Source organism: Thunnus thynnus, chromosome 5, assembly GCF_963924715.1.
Source record: "Thunnus thynnus chromosome 5, fThuThy2.1, whole genome shotgun sequence".
Lineage (NCBI taxonomy): Eukaryota > Metazoa > Chordata > Actinopteri > Scombriformes > Scombridae > Thunnus > Thunnus thynnus.
The window spans coordinates 28226943-28251092 of record NC_089521.1 but is presented as its reverse complement, the minus strand read 5'-3'; the positions used below and the strand labels follow the sequence as shown (position 1 = coordinate 28251092).

Here is a 24150-nt window from a genome sequence, read left to right as displayed (position 1 = left end):
ATAGCCTGAGTCCTTACCACAAACCATAATACCTACAAATAACATAAATACAAAACCAAACATTTAACTAAATAAAATAAATTCCCCCACACTTGGTATAACCCATTACGTCACTGGTGATGTCAACAAGGTCTTAAAATCAGGAAGTGGTTCAATGCCGCCTTTTGTCTCCTGGAAAGCATGGTGGGTTTATGGTAAATTACAACCCAAGCTAATCTACAACTCAATAAACTCAGTACTTAAATCAATAAACAATAAATAATGACCTTAAATACTTTTCTGTCTCGATTAAACCATAAATGCAGATGTGATTGTAGCAGGGCTAATCTCAGTTAATCCCATTTATACCTGCCTAGCGCCTGCCCGGTCACTTTTACCTGGCTGGTCACGGCCACATGATGTCACTTCCTCCCTTCCACTTAACTGTCACATCCCATATAAGGAAAACACCAACACCACAGCAACACAGTCTTTTCTTTTCTTTATTTTCAGGATAGTTTGCTACTGTTTTGTCTGACGCTTTTATTTAGAAGAACAAGTCTCATCCTGAGCTTCCTGTTAAGATACAGTTACCGTCTTAGGCTTTTATTTTGAAAAACTAGACCCATCCTCAGTTTCCTGTTAACATACAGTGACGTTGGGGGCTTTTATTTTAAAGAGATTCATACCTCAGATAACATTGGACTGTATGAGACTGTTAGACAGCACTCTCTGTGCTTTTGGGCAATTTATTCAAAAACTGTGAGTCCTATTTTAATGGAAGTAACATTGGATGAGAGAGGACAAGTTTGTCTACATTTTTTTGGTATAAATCACAAACTTTATAAATAGATTAAAACCAGTATTAAACTGATAAAAAAATATAGAAATAGAAATGACATATGTTGACAAAGATAATCCATTCTATGTTTTATTGACATTCATATCTGTACTAAATAAAAGATCACAATTTTGAAATTGATCACAATGATCCACTCAAGAATGTGCTTTCTTCTTCACTGTGCAGAATGATGTATGTGCAGTGTTTGTTTTCACATTCATCTGCTGAAGGAGGAAAGTTTCTCTGTGCTCCATGAAAATCTGATGTTAAATGGCAGGACGACGAGCATCAATTGTGACATAACAACTGGTTTGGAAGCCAATCCTGGTCAAATATTCAACTTATGAAAGTGTGATGTGGAAACTTGAAGTGTCCAGTGCACATACACTGACAATAGACTTTCAGCGAAATAGGAGAAAATTCAAATTCAAAACCCTGACACTCGCTTATGAAACAGCAACTAAAACAGCTTCTGCCTACCTGAATTCCCTCATTCAGGTCTCCTGCTCGCTACTCTCTGCCAATGAAAGGTGCCTGGTACCACCACCACAACAGGTCCCAGCAGTCACTGGTCAAACTCTTCTCTTCTGTAGTTGCCCAGTGGTGCAACAAGTTACCAAACTGTTTGATCCACAGAGTTCCTCTCAATCTTTAAGAAAAGGCTAAAGACCCAGCTCTTTCATGAACACCTCTGCACTTGATGGACTGAAAAAAATAAAAATAAAAATATGCCTCTATGCACTCTATGCATTGCCTGTGTGCACTGCCTATTGGCACCTACAGTGCATCAGACTTGAACTTAGCTTTATGGCACTTACTTGTGTTGTTCTCTCCTGACTAGATCGTTGCCTGTGTTGTATCAACTCTCAGATGTACTTTGCTTTGGATAAAAGCAACATAACCATATATACCCAACCCATCTTTGTAGATGTCCCATTGGCTGATATGTGTCTGGATTGTTGTCTTTTAGATTTTTTTAAACGTTTTGATTCATACCTAACCTACTTTAAATGTTGTTTGTAATGTGTTTTATGATGACCCTGATGAAGGCCACAACTCGAAATGCATTGGTCTAAAAATAAAGCTGTTTTATATACTAAAACTGTTGCAGGAGTTTTGACCTCTTTTGACTTCTTCCCCTGTGTTGTATCAACTCTCAGATGCAATTTACTTTGGATAAAAGCATCTGCTAAATGAAACTGTAAATTGTAGGAGACATCTTGTGTTCAGCAGTTACATTTCTGAGATGAAATATATTTACATATTCATAGATTCTGGAATTTTTAATGAGGGAAGAAGGAGTAGATTCCATTTTAAGGATTTTCATGAAATAATTTGAACTTTTCTTTGTGGAAAAATCATATTAGACACAGATTATTTTTCCAAGAAGAATATTTTTGTATGTCATAATACATGTCTGGTGGGGATCTTGAATCAATTTATCAGCCTGCTGTACCCCAGCATTAATATCTCTAAGACTGTATTTTGGCGCCACCTCGTGGTGAAACTCATCAGTTGCAGCTTCGGCTCACTTCCGTTCGGCAAATTTGTATGCCTAGGATGGCGAAGTCAAGACCCGCCCTACTCTACCTCTGATTGGCTAGTACTCCTTGCCTTCGCTGGTTGGATTGGTTAGATTTAGGCGTGAGGAGTGCGATTGGTTAGGGTTAGGGTAAGAATAGCAAGGTAAGCCAATCAGAGGCAGAGTAGGGCGGGTCATGACTTCGCCATCCTAGGAAAAAAAATATCGCCTTCCGTTCCTCCAATCAACAAGGAAGTTCAACCGATGGATGAGAAGCAACCAGCTACCGTCTCCGCCGCTTTCTCACCGTGAACCTGTCACTAATTTTGTAGTTTTCTCCCCCCTGTTTACCTGTCGGCATGGCGATGTCAACATTTCAGAAGGTGACCCTCGCGACGTGTCTCGTGCTGTGCGTCGCGCTGCTGCTCCCCAAAATGCTGCTCTCCCGCGGGAGGAAGGATGCTGAGCGGCCGGAGGGTGCGTCACCTTTCACGGGTTCTCTTTATCGTTCACATGGCTTCAGCTCGGTGTTTGCTGGCCTTTCAGATAGACGGTTGAAGTTTTTGATTTATAAACTAAAGAAGGTTGTGATATAATGTTTATTTTTATGTATTTGAAGTCAAAATGCGCACTGTGCATCACCGGGGTATCAGCGTCCTTGCAGTTACATTCTCCTCCCTGAAGAGGGCGCTAAAAACACTCCATTAGTCTAAATTGGTCTACTTTTATCAATATAAATGGGATGAATAAAATAGTTATTATGTATAAATTTATTATGATCATAAGCATTTTATAAGATACATAATTTTATCAAAGTTTTAAGGTGCCTTTTTTAAATATCTGGTCAGGCACAACCGATGAAAACTAGTGTTTTAGGCAAACTGGCTCACTTACAGTTTCTTTTTTTTCTGTTTGATCAATGAGCACTGTCTTTGAAAAATAAAGAAATAAGATAAAATAAAAACAATTCAGTTTGTATTTTATCTTATCTTTTATCATTATTATTTTTTTTAGCTGTGTTGTTGTTGTTGCTATCTTTAAGATTCAAAATTTATTTATTATCATTTTCTAACACAAGGTTGTATAACGAAATGTACTTTGTGGTCCCTTTATGCTACTCACAAAAACAGAAATTATATAAATGGATTAATAAATAATAAGTCATAGAAATAAAAGTTTTTTATATTTGAGTGCGGAGGATGAATTGAGGGGTCCGATCTGTAGTCTGGTGGCACAAAAACGGCAGCAGATTGAACAGGCTGTAGTTGGGATGGATGTTGTCTTTTAGTATCCTTTGGGCTCTTTACAGGCACCTCACTGATATCACTAATGCTCAGTAGATGGGTTCCGATGACGTTCTGGGTGGTTTTAATCACCCGCTGCAGGCCATGCACATCTCATGCACCAGTTTGTGATTTTTCCAGTCAGGATGTTTTCTATTGCTCTTCTGTAAAAGTTAACAAGAACTCAGGATGGGAACTTTGCCTTCTTAAGTTTCCTTAAGTGTGGTATTTTTTCCTAATGCTGTTATCTCAAGATCATGAGTTAATAATTTCATTATCTTGAGAAAATGAGCTTTGCTATCTCAAGATAACGAGATAATCACCCCATTATCATAAGAGAACAAAAAGTTGTTTCCTGTTATTACTTCTATTGTTTATCAGAGATCAGGAGTGCAATGAGAGCATCTAAAGATGGCGTCTTAGTTTAAGCTGAAAGTGTCAGATCTAGGAGTACCTTTAATGACATCTGTGTCACAGCTAAGTGGGAGGTTGATTAACACTTGGTCATAATATGATGGGATGTTTCATGTAGAAGTACCAAACAATACCTTTCAAGCATTTTCATTTTATTAGACTTCATGAGAGGAAGGAAAGTGTGGTGGAGAGAGAATAAGAACCAACGGATGACAGATTTGAACCCGTGACCTGAAGAGCCACCTGAAGGCTTCTTGTACTTGATCTAAATAGTTGAGCTGTCCATGTGACGGAGACGTGGAGAGGAGAAGACAGGAATGAACCAATGAGAATGAGCTCCATTTGTGATAAATTATCTCAAGAAATCTGCCTTTTGTTTTCTGGAGATAAAGAGATAAATTAAGTCGTGGTCTCGAGATACCAGCATTAAAAAAATAATTGCAAGCATGGCCGCTCTGGGCTTCTGTATAAAATACCAGTGTATTCAGTGTAGGGCTGTGACTAACAATTATTTTCATTATTGTTTAATCTGCTGGGTTTTTTTTTAAAATCAATTGATAGTTTAGTTTATAAATCACTGTAATATTGTGAAAAATTCTATGTTGTGTTTCATCCGATTAACAGTCTAAAACCCAAATATAGACATGTGACACATCATTGTAGTGTTGTAATTTTATAGATTTGAGACTCTGAACGAACCAGATCAAACAGAAATAAATGATCAAATTGAGAAGATCTAGCAAGCCAAGTATGAAGTATTTGTTTCTTTGACCATGTTTAGATATATAATATATAATATAATATAGATATATATAATAGATATATAAATGGAAAACATTTTCAACCCAGTTGTGTATATCTTTCCAAAATACATGTGTATATGTTCACCCAAAGGTTAGATTTTCTTAACTGTAACCTCTTATCTATTGTTTTCTGAACTGTATCGTATTCAGAAGCTTTGTTTTTTATCACCTAACTTGTTAATTATCATGTTTTGGAGTCTGATACATTTTTTTATCCTGTGAAGATGTAAAATTATATTTTTGAGTCAAAACTGTCTGCAATTTTATTATTCCTATAAATTATCAATAATTTTTCATATGTTTAAAATCCTGGACTTGCATTAAGAGAACATTCTTCATATATATTCATATAGTGCTTCTAATTCAGATTGTGTTTGACTCTTCCTGCACGTCGTCCAGGTCGCTTCCCTCCGATGATGCACCGTCAAGCGGCCCCGGAGGGACGAAGCCAGAGGGCCGCGGCGTCCAGCTTCTCCAGGGCTCACAATCCTGAGGCCATAGCCAGGGCCAAGGGAGCGGGGACGGGGGCAGGAACCGCCGGCAAATCCAACCTGGCAGGACAGATCATCCCTGTGTACGGCTTTGGGATCTTACTCTACATCCTCTACATACTGTTCAAGGTGAAACAGTGATGGATCCGTAACAGATACTGAATGAGAAACTGTAAAGAAGTTTCAATCCAATAATGCATTAATACTCCTTTAACAGTCCTGAATTTAAAGATTTTACATAAATAAAACTTCAGACACACTTAGGATTAAAATCTGCTCTCAGAGTATTTTAAACTTCTGTTAAATTCACTTAAAATAATAATGATGTTTGGCAGACATGAACCTTTGAGCACACACACTCCACTGTGGGATCTGTTGTACATTTGTGTGGAGTTTGTGTTTTGAGAGTTTTAACCCTGATATTGTTTTTCTGTTAGATCACGTCTAAGGGGAACAACAAGCCGTCAGAGGGAAGGTTTCCTTCAGTTCGGTCAGAGAACATGAAGAGAAAGATCAGTGAGTATCACTCAGTCACAGTTGACTAGTTACAATAATCCCTTTAGCAACTTTTAGCACTAATTTACATCTAATTTCTTTAACAGTACACGCACCGTTGCCTCTTAGACACACTTTTAGCTGTTTGTTTGAGACGGTTTCGCTTCTAAATTGTGATGTCATCTAACTCTTGTTGTTATTATAAGTTGCTTTGGACAAAAGTGTCTGCCAGATGGATGTAATGTGATGTAATTTTCTGAACACTGCAGCACTGTAGCGATGTACAACCTTTATGAATATCTTAGGTCATCATTATCCAACGAATTCTGTGAAACAACAGTTAGAAAAATAAAAACAGCACAAACAAAACTCTGAACGGTGACGAGATGTGACTGAAAGATCTGAGTGCAAAGAAATTAACATAAGAAGAGACAAAATAAAACAAAGAAGTTTAGATTTTGATGTAATAAAGTTGTCATTGTAAAAGATAAAGATTATGTGGGTAAAACCTTTTAGAAAAAAAAAAATCCACTTTCCTTTTTTCAAAAGGAAGTCATGTGACCCAGATGATCAAAGGAACATTTTCTTTATAATAGATTGAAGCTTCTCTGTAGCTCTTAACTTGCATCTAGTCTTAATAGCTGACAAGCACATTTGTCTTTTTGGTGCATTAACCTAATGAGAAATAAATTAATGTTGGTTATTTTCTGGCATATTGATTCCTATAAATCATCAGAAAATGAACGGTGACAAGACGTATACATTATCCAACGATCGTAGCCTCTTACACTTGTCTTTGTCTGTACTTCGGAGCTCAGCTTGTGTCTAAATCTCTGAACCAAGTGAAACCTTCTTGCACATGTTGGTTTCACTTCTGTTCAAAACAAACTTTAACTTCCTTGAATGTCTTCTTGATTTCCTTGAACTCTTTGCCCTCCAGCTGATTTCGAGCTGGCCCAGCTGCAGGAGAAGCTGAGAGAAACAGAGCTGGTGATGGAGAACATTGTTTCCAGCGCCCACCACAGTCCTGACAGGTGGGTGTGTGCCTTTTTTTATGAAGGAGTCATTTCATCAGTCAGCTTCCTCCCTCTGTTTCCCTGACAGGAATGATTCCATTGAACCCATTTGTTGATTTAATTACAATAATCTCTTCCACACAACACACTCCCACAAATTAAAGTATGAATGCAGAGTTAATTTCCTTTTCTCGTGTTCTTCTGCTATTTGTTCTCCCACTTTCAGACAATGACCTCTTATTATGCTGCTTGTTTTTAACACTTTCATGTGTCCTTTTATGATTCTAAATCTTCTATTATTAGTTAGTCCTGTGGTGCAATCTATCCCATATTTGAGATATGTGAAAGTATTTGTTCTTTTGAGAGCTCTATAATCATCTTTGACATTACCCTCACAAATATTTAGCAGTTTTGAAAATATGGGTTAAATTTGTAAATCTATGGTAGACTAAAGGAAACAATGACGGCTGTTACACGGTTATAACAGTCATTTTTGAAGACATTTATATGCTCCTTATATTTAAGAATATAAGGAGGTGTGTGTAGTTTGCAGTGAGTGTTCAGTTTTGTGTCGGTGCTGCAGGGTGAAGGGCGTGACGGCGGACCAGGAGGAGAGTCTCCTGCAGCAGCTGACGGAGATAACTCGGGTGATGCAGGAGGGCCAGCTGATGGAGGGGATGACTCCGGAGAAGAAGGCCCAGGACAACTGGGAAGGTCAGGCCGGTCTCTTTGGGATATACATTCAGTTTATATGGACAATTGTGCAGCACACGATCTATGTCTATGGCAATTTAGAAAGTAGCGCGCTGTTTATCTTGTGTGGTGAGAAAAATGTGTAGATCAGGGGATTCATTATGTAATGTCTCCAACTTTTAAAGCCTCAGACTGGAGTTCACGTCCCACAAAGATAAGCCTGGCGATTTTTCTCTTTTTTCCTTATTGTCAACAAATCTCATCACAAACCAACAATGAATTCATCCCACTTACAAGTATTGTAAAGCCAAAGCCTGATTTATCGTATTCCTCCGTGCCGTAGACCTACGTTATAAACCCGTCAGTGTCATATTCCTTCATCATGAAGAGTTTGGGCATGTTAGTTTGTTTAGAAATGGCTCCAATGGCTGATAACAGCGATCACGTTTTCAGTCTCCGGAGAGTAGTTCCATGTACAATCAAACATTTGATATTTCTTCACATCTTTTTTAATTTGTTTGAAGTTAGCGTTAGAAAATGAAGTGCTCCGTACCTGGTTGTGGAAATGTCCGGAAAACACGATTATATACGCAACAGAAATTCCACTTTTTCTTTTGAGATCCCGTGTTTTACTGTCAATGACTGGAGATAATAAAGAATCCAAGTTCTGACCTCAAAGTTACATCAGTACTTACGACCAAGACCGAGCTAACATTAGCGTCTGCTGTCGTCCCGAGTCTCTCCCTCTCAGCACGTCTCTGCTGTATTTCCTCTTCTGAACACTGCGGCTCAAACAACCACGCTTCTATGAATCAATCACATCCAAACATTTTTTATTGTGCGTCAGACGTATATATTCATACTTGTCGTTATCGATCAGACTCTGACCCAGACATTGTAAATTTGTCAAAGAACTTCTTAAAATGATTTACTGCCTGCTTACCAGCCAGTGTTTCACTGTTAAAACAGCACATAAACACCGTCAAGAGACTTATTTTTTTGTTTGGTTCTGCAGTTGTGAGCAGAATTGTGGTGTTTTCAGTCACTTGTGGTTGATTCTGTCATTTAATAGTAACTTTTTTGATGCATAAAACATCCAAATTCAGCTTAATCATTTTCTCATCGTCAGTGTTTGTTTATTCTTTGTCTTCTAGCTTTTAATTTCCTAATGTAGTGCTTTTCCACAGCTGACTCACACAAGTATTTCAGTGCACCAGCAAGGAAATTTAGAGATTTGGCTGATTTGGAGAAATGACTTGCAACTACACTAATAAAATAACGTAATTTTCTATAAAAAATAAAGGCGACATGATGTTCTGTGTATAGTTTTAGCTTTCTTAAGCATTTACAAGTTAATTTTGACGATGTACTGACTGAACTGAAACCATCTAAACACCTGGAGTGCACATGATTTGTAGTTAGTGGATCAAATACAAATTTCAATTATAAAATAATACCTGCAATAACTAGAAGTACCCCTGTGTATATCTACAGGTTATTGATTTTAATGGTATCACAAGTTGAAGTGTGGGAGCTCCAGACTGTAACTGTGTGACTTGCAGATTGCTTTAAGACACAGTAGTTCAAGGAAATGCTGCTGAATGAATGATAAGTTTCTCTAATTTTACTCACAGATTATCCAGAGGAGCCTCAGCAGTACTGGGAACATTCCCGCTGCTGCTGTCAGCACGACCAGCAACACCACAGTCCGCAGTCAGAGACCGAGGCTGAGAGGACGGAGGCTGAAGGGGCCGACCTGGTGGAAAACATTCCTGTGGATGTTACAGGTGGAGGAGAAGCTGACGTAAATGAGAGTCTGAGTACAGACGCTGTGACAGAATCTTCTCTTACAGCAGGAAGTGAGGAGGATGCGGGGTCACGGGGCGATTTAAGCGTGAATGAGAGCAAGAACTCGCATGAACGTAAGGAAGGAGGCAGGAAAATCGATCTGGGTGTCCCAGAGGAGGACCTGGCCGGAGTCCTGAAGGAGCTGGAGCTCACGTTGAAGATGACGACCATGATGGAGCAGGAGAAGATCGAGGACCTCACCTCCTCCACCTCGCCGGCGGAGACAGAACCCGCCTGCAGCACCGTCAGACGGAGGAACAAGAGGAGGAGAGCAAAGAAAGACTTAAACTGACTGCTTTGAACCTTGAACCTGGGCCTGGTTTCTGAGGGCAGCTTTTTATAATCCGGTCTGATCAGAATATGTGGACGGTAGCATGAAAGTTGGCGATAGCATGAATTTCTAGCCTTGTTTATCTTTACTTGAAGTATATAAGTGAGAACGTTTGTATGCTGGTTACTGTATATCACTAGATCAGTTTTATCATTTAGCTTTAAAGGAATAACTACACGGTACTTTAGAGCTGCAGCCATTAGTTGATTACATGATTAGTTCAGGGGCAAAACAGGGGAATAATTTATTTTCACCATAATTCCATCCAATGACAGAATTTATGAGTTTCATACACTTTCTGTAATAAAACATATAAAAGCAAAAATCTTATCAGAGGAGGGACCCTGAGACAAAATCTCAACTTCTCTTATCTAATCTTATCTTATCTTAAAGGTCCTTGATGTGAAAAAGTTTGAGAACCACTGGATCAGTCGATCGACAGACAATTAATCACCAACTATTTTGGTAATCAAATAATCGTTTGAGTCATTTTTTTCAAGAAAAAGATGTCAAAGTTCTCAGATTCCAGTTTCTGAGATGTGAATATTTTCTGTTTTTTTTTTTTTTAAGTCTTCTATGTTAGTAAACTGAATATCTTTGGATTGTAGATTGTTGGTTGGAACAAAAGAAGACGTTTGAGTCACGTTAGGCTTTAGGAAACAGTGATTGATGCATTTTTCACCATTTTCTGACATTTTGTAGACCAAACAATTCCTTGACAGTGTAATCGATAATGAAAATAATCATAAGTCATGGTCATAAAAGACGTGACACTCAAGATATTACTTGGAGGAAAATGAGCCTCATTTTTAAAATTATCGCTCACTCTTAAATATTAAATCACGTCAGTCTCCAAAAGGCAGAAATTCATATTGTTTTTAATCTAATTTCTATTAATAAGGTTCTGCTTCAAGCTTGACTTCAGCTCCACATATGATGTAAAACAATTAAATGACAATAATTGACAACCAGTACTTTGTTAATTATCATACTTGTGAAAGCTTTTTTTCTCAGGAAGCATCAGTTCAGAGAGTTAACTTTTTAAATGAGGAGCAGAAAAGACCGAATCAGAAAACTTTGAAACATGTGACGTTTGTTCTACAAATAATTTAAAATACACCAGAAAAAAAAAAGTGCTCAAACTTGAACAAGTTTCGCTGTGGAAAATTTAATGTGGATGGAAATTTTGCCTTTATATTTTGGCTTCCATGTCATGAACGCAGACGCACCATATTTAAAACACAGGGACGGTTGTGCCTTGTGTAACAAGCACGTGACTAATAGATCACTGTCAGTTTTTAAACTTTCTGTCGTCTTTATCTCCAAGTTGCATATGAAATAATGTTTTAAGTACATTTAAATGAGGCCCCATGTATGTTAATTTAACACCCTTAATGTAAAGAGAAGCACTGAATTGATAAAAAAAAAGGGAAAAGACCTGTTGGACACATGTTGTCTCTGTTCTAGATAAAGTGTAAAGTGGAGAAATGTCGTCTTCTGCACTAACAAACCTTTCAATTTTCAACAGACCTGCTGTTTGAACTTCTATTTAAATGTTGTTACTTTTATATAATTTATTTCTTCACTGTTCAGAAAAGCACATCAATATGTCTATTGATCATTAAAATAAATACTATAACTGTCTTTAACTTTCTTCATTTCCCTCAATGCTTCTAGTTGATTTCTTTTCCTCTCACAGTATATAGTGTGACTTGAATTAAAAGTAATTAAACTGCAATTAAGAACAAAGAGCTTAATTCAAAAAAAGAGTTTATTACTTGTATAATGGTACACTTTACTCATACAAAAGCAACATCACAATGATTGATGTTAGCAGAGAATATTTTGGATTAACAGTTTAGCAAGTGGCACATCACAACAACATCTTTCCCCTCTAAAAATTGCTCTGTTTGAGTTGCAATAAGTGTCAAGTTGGTCTGGGTTTGTGCCCGCCCCCCCCATGATAACAGGAGGTATATCACTGGTTGGCCGGCTGAGTGACGGGGCTTCCTCAGTGCTCCATTGGCTCGTCAGGTGCCTCTCCAGTGGCGGGTTCATCTGCAGGCTGAGCGACCTGAGACACAGAAATGTTCTTCAGCACACAAAGTTCAGGGTCGACGACTAAAATTAATATTCAATACAACAGAAATGTGTCGTGTTGTATAGGTGTCACATCTTGTTTTTGTTTTAAATGTTTATCATCGTCCAATTAAAAAAATATTTCTTTAAATATTTGCCTCGACTCCGAAATGGGGAAATAATAATATAATAACCAACAGTGTTCAGAGGATACAGAGTTCTGTTGCAGGCTGATTCAACAACATGACTGAAAAGTTAAATCATTTGTTATCTCAAATGAAACTAAGTATGAGTCTGGACTGAATTATATAAATACCTTTCTCTGTGGCCTCTCCTCCAGTCCCTCCAGGAATGGAGCAACATCATCATCGTCATAAATGGTGAACTCCATATCCTTCCCCACAATGCCGATGGAAACATTCTGAAAGATTTAAACATTTCTCTCTGAAATTAACCGTATATTATTACATTTTAAAAAAAAGACTGTGACTGTGCTCTGGTATTTGTGTCACATCTCTTTGTTGAGTGCACAGATACAGGTTTTATTTATGTCTCATGTAAGAAAACTAAGATAATGGATCTTCTGTGTGGTGAGATTTGTGTAGAGTCACATCTGTACCTTGGTAGTGAGGTCCTGCTCCGTGGGGAGGGTTTCTCTGAGAGCACGGAGGCCATGCTGGACCAGCTCATTCAGGTTACCTGAGAACAAAAATCATATTTTCTTAATGCATGTCTTTCCACTTACTGATTAGCAAGCGAGGGAGTGTTCAGTACTCTGACTTTCACAAGAACTGATGGTGTGATGACTAAAATATTTAAGTCCAAAGCTGTCATCATCTCACAAATAAAGACACCTTGATTGAACATAAATGAACTAAAATCCTGACTCATCAAGATGCAACTTTTATAACATCATTCATGTTCAGTTGCAAACTTTGCTACTACGGAGCTCTTAGTTACAACTGGTTTCTTCTGAATATGAGGCTTTTAATCTTACAGTCGGCAAACTTGTCCATGCATCTCTCCAGGTAGGTGCGTGCAGACTGGGAACGCGCTCCGATGGACATGGCTTTGCAGTCAAAATAGTTGGCTGACGGGCAGGTCTGGAAGATGTGAGGTCCCATATCCTGGTTTAACACAAAACAAATAAATAAATAAGAGGTAACATCACATTTTTATGTTCCAGTCCAAATCAAGATAACATTTATTCTTTCACAAGGGCCTCAAGAGATAATCCTATCAATGTAAAAATAAAATAAAGTATTTAACAAACAACAGGAGTGAGAAAACTTACATCATAGCCAGCAATGAGGAGTCCAACGCCGTAGGGCCTCCTTCCATACCTCTGTGTTGGGATTTGGGTTTCTGAGGGTTCAGTCAAGGATCACTGCAGCCATGCTTACTTGTTTTACTTTCCAGTGACGGTCTAACATCTGCTCAGTTATTTAGTTTCTAGCTAATATGACAGTGGGCAGTAAATTTAACGTTTCAAATATCCACAACTGGCTTGTTTTCCCAACAAAATGCAGGTTAGAGCAGACGAAAGTCCACGTTATCACTAAAGTATACCAGCATTATGAGTTATCCATTAGTAATTTCTCATATTGGTGATATAATAACCAAAATAACATGACATTTTTAGTCCAGAGCATAAAGCTAACAGTTGTGAGGATACTGCTGCCGACAAGAGAGACGAGACGTGACGTTGGGAGGGGCCTGTCGAAGACGAATCTCGAGTCCAAGCACTCCTGACGCATGAAGTTACTGTTGGAGAGAAGGTGTTAGTATCATGTTAACTACGTTTCTTTATCCACAGTTTCATCCAGACCACAAAAAGGTATTTGTGACCTACCAGAGCAGTCTAGCATCAGCAGTCAGTCCAGCAATGGAGATACCGATGTGGTTGTCGACATGGAGGATCTTCTTCTGGTGGGCAGCCAGTTCAGACTGGGCTCTCTGCAGACACAGAGACACAACACTCCTGTGATCTACTGCTCTTCTTCTGAATGTGCTCAGTACTTTGCTATATGCCTTCCCGGAAAATGTGTGTTTTAAAATATTAAAAGGTCATGTTGACACGACATGAATGACATCCAAAAAAGTGTCAAGGCAACACTTAACATTAGGAGGGGCTTTAGTTTATTATTAATGAGAGTTAAAAAAAAAAATCTGACACCTCTTACTCATCTGAATAATGCTTAATAGTGAAGGCAGGTCTGCATGATTTATTCAGCGTGATGGATTTTTTAAAGTAAGATTCTGACGTGCATTTATAGGCATGTAATTGATATAACTACAACATCACTGAGAATGCATTTTTATGGGACATTTAAAAAGATATTTTAGGCAAACTGGTATATTTTCTGAAACTACTGGTAACATTTTTATACATTTATATAGGTGGAAGTCTGAAAAAAACCAGGCAAAGTAGCAGCAAAGGAAAAGAACAACTGAGGCAAGATAAAATCATTCTTATCAGACCAGACATTACGTTAATATAATTGTACCTTTAGTGCAACCAGGACTGCTTGGGTTCTGGATTTGAGTCCTACAGTTGCAGACCCCTGCTTCACTGCCTCCATGGCATACTCAATCTGATGGATACGGCCCTGGACAACACATGAACATGAACAACTTTGTTAAACACACTGAGCTCTTGCATGCCCTTTATCACATACTTAAAAAGAGAAAAGGCAAAGCAAATGTACCTGTGGGCTCCATACTGTCACATCGTTGTCGTACTGATTGCGAAACTGAAGATAGAAAAAAAACAAACAAATCATGATTTGAAAGTGAGAAAAGAACCATAATGATATAATACAACAGCTGAGCTTACATAATTGTCTTGCATTGCCGGTAGTTTTCCTCAATGACGGACTATTTCTTACAGACGAGCGCATGAGGCTCTCTACCTGTCGACAGCCTGGACTGTTCTAGTAGGAGGTTTTACATTACTAACATGACTGAATTATTAATAAGACCAGCTTTGTGTACGCCCCCCACTATACGGCATCATGCAATCGACTACGAGCATTATACCAGTGATGGAAGAAGTATCAAAGCCTTTACTTAAAAAAGGTATACTACGCAGGATTTTCTTAAAAAACAATGTAGAGACTCATACAAAAGTAATCCCTCTCAATCATCACTTATGACCCACTAGAAGTGTGTGGCAGTGTATTTATCTTAAGAGACTCTGCTCTCTGCCTGTATTTTCTTATTATTTTGCTGTGTTTTCGTGACGCTTCTGGGCGTCAACCGCAGTGGGTTGCTGTCTCCGTCTCTCTCCTCTCTGTCACGGATGTATAAAGAGCTGCAGGTGTGTGTCTGCTTGATCGAGGGTGGGGCTGAGCTACACACACACGCAGAGAAGAGGTGATGGTGTACTGGAGTGCATTATATTAAAAAGTGTTCCTGATATTTTGCATGTATGTTAATGCAGTGGATAAAATATTATGACCACCATTCAATACAATGCACCCCAGTACACCACCACCACCTACTATGTCCTCACTAATAAACACAAAGTAGAATTATCACCTTTCTGACAATGTCAACAGAAACTAAAAATGTATAAGGTGTACCTAACGTGGCTGGTGAGTGTATATACAGTTAGCTAGTTTAGTCCAGCACTTCACAACACAAAGGGTCACCACATAAATCTGAAGGGTTGTGAGATGATTAACGGGAGAGGAAATTCTGATACACAAATCTGATTTCAGTTTTTGGACTTTTTCTCTAATCTGAATTAGATTTAAAACTAATTTTGGTGAAATATTGGGCCATTTGAACATTTATTGAAATGAAACCATGTGAGAAGTTTAGAGGAAAAAATCACTATTTGGTGGAGCTGTTCACAAATCATAGACATCTGAAATGTGACCCCGACTACACACTGCTTTTTGTAAGACGTCAAAAGCCAAAAAGGTTGGAAACCACTGGTTTAATCTTTAACAATGTGTTGTATTTTAAAAGCTTGTTATATTATCCATTGTGTCAAATCTGAAAAGTAACTAAAGCTGTTCAATAAATGTAGTGGAGAAGAAAACTCGATATTACCCTCTGAAATGTGGAAGTATAAAGTAGCATAAAATGAAAACACTCAAGTAAAGTACAATTACCTCCGAATTGTACATAAATACAGTAACGTTACTTGAGTAAATGCACTTAGCTACTTTCCAACACTGCATTATACTAACCGCTCACTAATATTAGCTGGATATAATGCCGACTGTACTAGTTTGCTGATTCATCAGTGACCGATGACTGATATTAAGCATTCGTGCGCTTCAAAAATTAATTAAATTGTCTGTAGCCAAACGCAAATGAGTTATCTTGGAGGAAAACGAAAGTAAAAGACAGTTGAGCGCAAGCTTATGAGATGCTAACTCAGCCTATGCTAGCTACCTTGCGTTAGCCTGCTAATTATTTAACCACTCAAAAAATTGGTCACAGCGACGCAATCATGCTACGTTATTCAGCTTATATACAGGATACACCGGTGTAATTTTAAACATCATTTAATTTGTTGTCTACAAAATATCAGCTGTGAACAGTTTCTTTGGAAAGACATTAAACCGGCATCAATGCTGCTAACGATGTGTTTTGCTTACTCACAGTGTAGCCAAAAGTTAGCTCAGTCACGTTAGCTTCCTCTGAGCAAACTATCCCTGTTTTCTGGGATTCTTAATACATTTTAATATATGAACTTGCTGTGTGATATGTTTACTGTGCATACATATTATATAATGTTATATTGATCAAAATACACCAAATTAATTCAGTCTTACCATCTCTGCTTTAGGTGTCGCCGCTCGCTGCCTGTGCTGCGCTCCTAACTCGATTTATTTTCCTGGACGCGACGTCAGGGAAAAGAGAAGAGCCCCGATATCAAATCAGTGATCGATTGAATGACATTCGGCAGTTAAATAGAAATGTGCATTATTGTGCAATTCAAAATGTCACTGCGAAAAAATAATTATATGTCAAGTAAATAAAGTATAAGAAATGTGTAAAATAAATAGAAATAATCAACAAAGTCGTATTCATAGGACGGGTTCACAATTTTTCAAGTTTGTTTTAAAACAAAAGTCAGATGCCCAAATGAACATTGAAATTGTTTTTTCTTGCTGTAATCATTCCTCCTGTTCATACTGACCATTAGAAGATCCCTTCATGATGGACTTACAATAAAAGTGATGGGGGACAAAATCCACAGTCCTCCTTCGGTGCAAAGATGTATTTCAAAGTTTATCTGAAGCTATTTGAAGCTTCAGTCGTCGAAATAAGTCAAATCAAGTAGATATCTTTCAACATTACAGTATTTTTAGTGCCAATGTCCCTCTTTTTGTTACTATACTTCCACTGCAGCTCAACAGGGAAACACAAAGAGGGAATTTGATGCTAAAAAGGGAAAGAATCTTGCCTTATGTAATTTGGAATTTACCAATTGCAAGTATAAGATTCATTACGTAACACAAAGGTTTGTTCTTACCTACCTTTGTTCTTGCTGTCCCTAGCCACAGTTCGTATGGAGATTTATTAAAGATAAACTTCTCTATGTCTTTCTGTGATCTTGAAACATTTCAGGCCAAAACCGACATTATCACATTAAATTATTACATGCCACAAATTACTAAAGCTAAACAAACAAATGAAATAAAAAATATTCTATGTAAAAAAGACAAAAATCAAATCAAGTCAATTTATTTATAGAGCACATTTAAAAACAACAGACGATGACCAAAGTGCTTTACAGAGAGATTCAATTATGGGATTATTTGATTGATGATTACAATCGAACAAAAAGACAGGATCAAAATAACAACACAGACATAAATAAGACAGAAAATCAGATAAAATCACAACACAAACAACAGATAAAATACAAACAAATAAAAGCCAGAATGTGGTCAGCCATCTCTTCATGATGGCAATTAAAAGGCTAAAAAGAAGAGATGGGTCTTTTAAAGATATCAACGGAGGGAGAAGATCTAATCGTTAGTGGCAAAATATTCAAAAACTGAATTATGTTGCATGTAGGTTAAGTTGATATTCTCTTAAAATAAAAGCTATGATAATCACACAGATTGTGCCCTAAAAATGGATTTTATTATCTTGATCTTAAAATTTACCACAAAATGAAAACAAGGTGTATTTTTTTTAACAGTATTTAGTTCCTTATGACATTTATCGGGCAACAGAAACCAGGGTGCAGGTCTGTGTGGGAGCTTCCTTACTGAATTGCCTCTTTTTTTTGAGTCCACAGCTGCAGTGCTTTTGCATGAACACTAGGCGGCAGCAGTAAATTAGAAAATTATTTGGCTGTGAACATTTTGTCAAGGACCACAAAATCGATTTTTTTCCCCCCACGCACAAAAAGTTCCAGAAGAAAGATGAACAATTTGTCATGCAGACGACAGCGGTGGGTATATTATAGTATACTCTTATGTGGTTTTTGATCCTACTTATGGAGATTAAAGATAATGAAAATCCAGATTGCACTGTCTGCCTTTTATATAAATATGAAGGCACAGACATATTAACACTGAAATGCTGCAAGTCTATGATTACTTTAATGCAGTTTACTTCTCTTCAGTTCAACTTAACTCCATTTTGTGACTAATTTACACAACTACACAGACTTTTTCTCATCATGGAAAACAACAACAGTTGGAGGTGAAGTTGCCGGTGCAGCATATTGTAAATAATTCAAGTCAAATCATTATACATCTAATTTGAATAGCAGCAATCATATTGTCAACATAAGAATTTGTGAAGACTCAAAATCATGTAGAAGAAGGCAGCAGCAGTTTATTTGTGTATTGCCTATGTTTCTTTAAAGGTAGATGCATTTTAATTATTCACATGTGTTATTTCTGTGCCACAACGCAATTCAGTCAATACTTTTGATCATCCGCTGCTGTTTTTGAAAAAAAAAAAAAGAAGCTGGAGAAGTAACTCATGACCTTTAAGCTGGAGAGTAAGATCTGTCTCTCCTCTACTGACAATGAACTGGACTGTGTTGAGGTTTGAAAACTGGTTTATGCACAGTGAACTGTGCTATAACATTCATCTACTTTTGGTTTGACATGTCCAGCTTGACATAGTCAGCAACTTATTTATTATTTATGAAGCAGCCACTGATGTCACTTCCCAGTGAATCATGAATGCAAGCATTTTTTTTAAAATGTCTATCTTCAGTAAGGTGCCACCAAGTTCAGAAAAACTGACTGAGCTGTCTTGGGCCTCAGAAATAAAGTTTAAATTCTTAAATGACGGTGTTCTCCTTAAACCCTCTAGAGTATTAGACAGTTTGGATGAATTGTCTTTCTACCGGTCATGTCCATCTGATGACAAAGGCTAGACAGTGTATATTATAATGTTTTGAAAATGAGCTCTCATGATATGTTTCTTTATGTGTAACGGTCCTTTAAGAAAGAGTTTTCTAAATGTCCCTAAAATGACTTCAAATCATGAAAGAATAGTGTCTTTAAATGGCTCTGAGTCTTATTATCAGTTTAAAAATGACAACAAATATACTAAATAACTAGAATATTGTAGTAATAACATGTAATAATGCTGCTATACTGTATACTAACGATTGAGTATCATAGAAACACTTGAAGTCCCTCCAGGAAAATTAAGATAATTGTTGTTTTAAATGAGTGAAAGCCAGAAATAGCTCTATAGATAATATATTTAAAGATTTGGATTCAGTGTTTATATTGGACTTTGTATCAGTTTCCACTGGTATATTATCATAGCTTGTATTAGTGCAATTTAAAGTAATAATTATAATAATCCAGAATCCACTGATAAATGCAAACCACCAAGTAATGGTCTTGGTACCAAATGGGAAAAAATGAATGAGATGTTATGCTTAAAATGTCTGTCCGTAGTGGGAACCATTTCCTTTAATGGTTCCATTGTTGTCTTCTTTTTTATACTGTAGGGGATATTGCACAGTTGTGGAACAGCTCTACAGCTGATGCTGACAGGTGAGTGTCAGGATGTGACTCTCAGATTCTTCCAAACACATAAATGTTTTTATTTCTCAAGAGATTCTGTCACTTTCAACAGTGTGTGTCTCTGCAGTCAAAGAAATGCCAGTAGTGAGAGTGTTCAGATTTTGGTAAAAGTAGCAATACCACAATGTAAAAATACTCCAATTTTAAGTAACAACTCAAGTACAGAAGTATTAGCAGAAAATGTTATTTAAAGTATTTAAAGTAGTCATTATGCAGAATGGACCAGACAGTATTACATTTTTGGGTCAGTCTTATTGATGCATTGACATGTGCATTACTTTAAGTACTGTTATAGTTAGTTGAGGTGCTTAGTTAGTTTAATCTATAATAATGCATCATATTTAATAAACTGGTCACGTTTTGTATGTAAAATCTTAATCTAAATAGTAAATCGAAACTATAAATAAATGTAGTAAGGTAACAGTTAGTCCAGTGAAATGTAGACATATAAAGTAGCATAAAATGGAAATACTCAAGTACAAATACCTCAATATTGTACTTAAGTACAGTAAATGTACTTTACTTTCATCCTTTCATCCTTTACTTTCTACCATCCTCCGTCACGTCTCACCCTATGTCTGGTTTTAAGCCATTGCTCGCCTTTTTCTCTGTTAATGATATCTGATGTACCCTTGATCCGGTGGGGGTCTGGGAGTGGGGAGAGGAGGGGAGGGGAAGGGGAGGGGATTACATCAGTGCGCCAACCTCCTCCTTTGTGATTGAGATTGTAGGAGCTGTGCTGAGCTCAGCATGTTTTTTTCCTGGGGGCCTCATTTAACTCTGCCAAACGGTCCCCCGTTTAATTTTTCAAATGGAGAGCAGCCTGAGTCACTGTGTGATGGGTCCAAGCCACACTGTGGACTCTGCGCTGGCACATGGTGATGGTGGGGAGGGGGGTAAAGGGAGACGGAGGTGTTTTAAGGAGTAGAGGCAAGTGTGAGTGCGCCCGCTTCTCTACCCATTCATGGTTTTCAGTTTGTTTCAGTCACACAGCAAGGAGCGAAGTGTTTCTGTTTTCACCATGATATGGTTTATCTTAGATTGAGACTAAATTCATTTCTTTGAATAATATCCTGATGTGATGGCATCAGTGCAGACAGTTATTTAGATTTTTTTTACTTTGTGGCGTTTAACTGAGCTGCAGCCCTTACTCCTGTGATGACAAAAAAATTGCAGGTGCACTCTAGCACTATATTTATGAAATATACAATTAATTTTGCATCCTGAGTGTCTAAAGATTCCCCCCAAAAGTCCCACCCCTTGTTTCTTAAAATAGGTCAGCGATGTGATTCAGCCTGGAAATGACTGGACTAATGGGCGGGAGAGGTGGCTGCTCTGCCAAGGTTGCATTAAGCTGGCAGCTATCTTATAACAAGGCAGGTCAGGGGTCACTGGCCGCACAGCAAGCGAAGGAAAACCATCTCAGCCCCTCCCCTCCCTTGATAAGTTTTATGAGACCGAATACTATACAGTATGTCGTCATTGACTTTAACATTTCCTATAGCAAAGGCCAGGCCTTGCAGTGTTGGGGTGTGAGAGAGGAGGTGATGTGGGAGTCTTGCAGAGATCCTCTTCGTTGCCGTCAGTTTCCTGGTGTTGACGAAAGCGCTTATGCAGCATTTCAGTGGCAAATGGCTTTTTCTTGCTCAAAAAAAAAAAAAAAGGCACTACATTGTGGAGCACTTAATAATATCAGCAGCAGCTAGATAGATAGTCTCATTGCTCAGTTTATGAACCTAAGAATAGACAGCTAATATGGAGGCTCTTTCATAAAGTGCTTACATACCTTGTCTTCTGTCTCTATAATGATTAATATGACACAAACCGGTCTGCTTTAAACCACCTGACGCCAACAAGCCATACATACATAAATACATACATAAATACATACATACATACCGTCTTTGAGTCATTCAAATTGTCGGCAAACAGTAATCAAGTGCTGTTTCCTGTAAGACGGAAATGCAGTCCTGGAAGCAGTTGTTTCAGTCATTATGTTAACAGTGATTCAAAATTTCCTATCCATCATATTCATTGTTTTAATGCCAGGAAATGCACCCACACCAGTGCTGGAGTACCAGAATCCATCATTTTAATGTATTGATCGCATCTGAGTAACTCACAGAACAGTTTCGAAACTTTTTGGAGTTGCATTGGTGGAGTCTTTTCATACAAACAAAAAATATATATTGATACCATGATGGAATTATGTCTAAAAACATAAATATCCATAAGAGGTATAAAGCACAATGCAACAGAACAAGGTCAGATTTTGTAGAGTTCATTTCGTCAGTAAAAAACAGGAATACATTTACACACAAGTCCTGATTACTGTTCAATAATAAATTTATTCAGTGTTTGCTCAGTGCTTGCAAAAGTTTAAGATATACAATAAAATGTACAATAAATTCTTTACAGTTTGGCTTTCAATATCTCTTAAAAGAGGTTGTTGACTGACTACAACACTAGCTGCTGGGAAACCCCTTCGCCACTCAGAATTGTATCCATAAAACTTTCTATAAGCGCTGATAGGATGTTCTTCTTGAACACTCAACTCACTCACTCACACATTTGTTGGTTAGTTGTTTGTTATTGTTGTTATGACGTTCATCACCACAGGGTCCCAATGACTTTAATGATCCCCTGACTTTTCATCGAGCTCTTCCGAGAGATCAGACTCTGCATGTCTTGTCCAACAGGTACAGGAGACTTCTAAACTAATGACCGAATTCCCATCAACCACAATCATGGGACATTTTTTTACATTAAAGTTTTACGGGTGCGTCAAAAACACAGGCCTGTATGTTTTGTTTTTTGCTTTGTTTTTTTTCTCTCAATTAATTTAAAGATAAAATGGATTAATGAAACTGTCTTATCACTTTATCTGAGGGCAGATATAATTTTTACTATCAAGTGAGGACAGAGTTACATCACCTTCCAGTATATTAACACTCATTTGGTAAAAAATGACTCATATGATAAGGGTCCAGACATTTAATCACTCATCTACACATGATAAACAGTGGCCTGGTTCAGTTATGGTTGAATAAAAGTCACTTTGGTTGCCTTAGAGAAAAATGTCTCACCATTTCTGTTCGACTGCCAGCTATTTGTGTTTGTGAGACACAAATCTGTTATGGTCAAATTGGCTAAAGCCATAGTATTCACTTGGTATTTATTTTATTTAAAGGAAGTGGATTATATTATTTATCTGTGTATGCATCTAGTTTGCTATTAGACTTTTTTTTGTTGTTGCCGTCTGGTGCAGAATGAGGCACAATGGTCTGCATATGTCTCTTCATGTGGGGGCAGTATTAGATGTAAGGAGGTCTTACTTACTTACTGGGATTCACATGAGCATTGTATGCAAGATGAGTCTGACATATCCAAGGGACGGGCATTGCAAACTAGCTTAGGCCAGTGGTCCTCAAAGAACCCCCTCAAGGGTTCTTGAGGAGGTTCCAGGGTGTCCCCAGCAAAAAGAGGAATAATCAATTTTCACTATAATTCCACCCATAAGTAACACAATGACAGAATATATGACTATTTTGGTCATTGGTTTCATACATTTTCTGTTATAAAACATTTAAAAGCAAAAAATCTTATCAAATGAGTGACCCGGGGACAAAATCTTATCAAATTGGGGCCGGTGGTCTAATTTGTGTCAGTTTAGGGGTCCCTGATGTGAAACATTTGAGAACCACTGACTTAGGCTATAAGTGCTGTGGTCTGTGGCATAAGTTCATGCTATACTTATCCCTATACAAATAAAAATGAAATAAATTTAGTTAACATGGTCTTTCCTCTGCAGGCTCCAGAATGAACTTTACATTTTTTGCCCCACTTGTGGTTAAGATCTAATAATAGCAAAGTTTCTCCAGTTTGTGTTTAGTTCACTATTTAACATTCCCTTGTAATGAGCATTGCGGCCACAGAGGACTGTTTGCATTATTACAAACTTTTAGTCTTTGCTTAAAATCTGCTTGATGCACATTTATGAGTTTCAGTCCGTTGATTTGATCGAAGCAAACATAACAAACAAAGGCTTAACTAGACAAAGAAATGACTGTGCATATAATTATAATACAATTAGACAAAGAAGAGCTTGCCTCCATTCCCGATTGATGTTTTAAAAATGGTCTCCACATCACGGAAAATACAGTGATGTAAAGATTTTTGAGTTTTGATTATAACACAGTCTGAACTCATTTGAAAAATAATGCACCAGAAGCATTATTTCATTTATCATGTCTTGTCAGTGTCAATGCAGAAACATCTAATGATGCCAAGCCTATAGAACGGAGGCATCCAATCATTACTTTGGC

General features: G+C 37.6%; 3 protein-coding genes across 6 annotated transcripts in view; 2 read left to right on the top strand and 1 right to left on the bottom strand.

Moving 5' to 3' along the window:
- Nucleotides 1-2570: 2570 nt before the first annotated feature.
- Nucleotides 2571-11360, top strand: ric3b (RIC3 acetylcholine receptor chaperone b). The gene is made up of 6 exons (XM_067590537.1): nt 2571-2819; nt 5242-5462; nt 5771-5849; nt 6769-6862; nt 7428-7558; nt 9172-11360. The coding sequence occupies exons 1-6, from the start codon at nt 2702-2704 to the stop codon at nt 9675-9677; spliced, it is 1149 nt and encodes a 382-aa protein (XP_067446638.1). The 5' UTR covers nt 2571-2701; the 3' UTR covers nt 9678-11360.
- Nucleotides 11361-11469: 109 nt separating this feature from the next.
- Nucleotides 11470-16688, bottom strand: psma1 (proteasome 20S subunit alpha 1). The gene is made up of 10 exons (XM_067590536.1): nt 16586-16688; nt 14504-14548; nt 14303-14404; nt 13648-13751; nt 13471-13559; nt 13090-13160; nt 12793-12922; nt 12415-12494; nt 12112-12216; nt 11470-11790 (listed from the first exon to the last, which is right to left on the bottom strand). Exons 1-10 carry the CDS (start codon nt 16586-16588, stop codon nt 11728-11730), a joined length of 792 nt encoding a protein of 263 aa, XP_067446637.1. The 5' UTR covers nt 16589-16688; the 3' UTR covers nt 11470-11727.
- A 1438-nt stretch (nt 16689-18126) lies between these two features.
- LOC137183454 (calcitonin gene-related peptide-like) overlaps nt 18127-24150 on the top strand; it is a 30367-nt gene continuing 24343 nt past the window's right edge. Inside the window, exons 1-2 of one of the 4 annotated variants that reach the window (XM_067590532.1) lie at nt 18127-18219; nt 19750-19795. Coding sequence is in view for 3 of the 4 variants with exons in the window: in XM_067590530.1 (XP_067446631.1) it covers nt 18205-18219 (15 nt within the window). In the remaining variant the exon portion in view is untranslated. The remainder of the gene's footprint in view (nt 18220-19749; nt 19796-24150) is intronic. The other 3 variants (XM_067590530.1, XM_067590534.1, XM_067590535.1) reach the window with 3 other exon arrangements.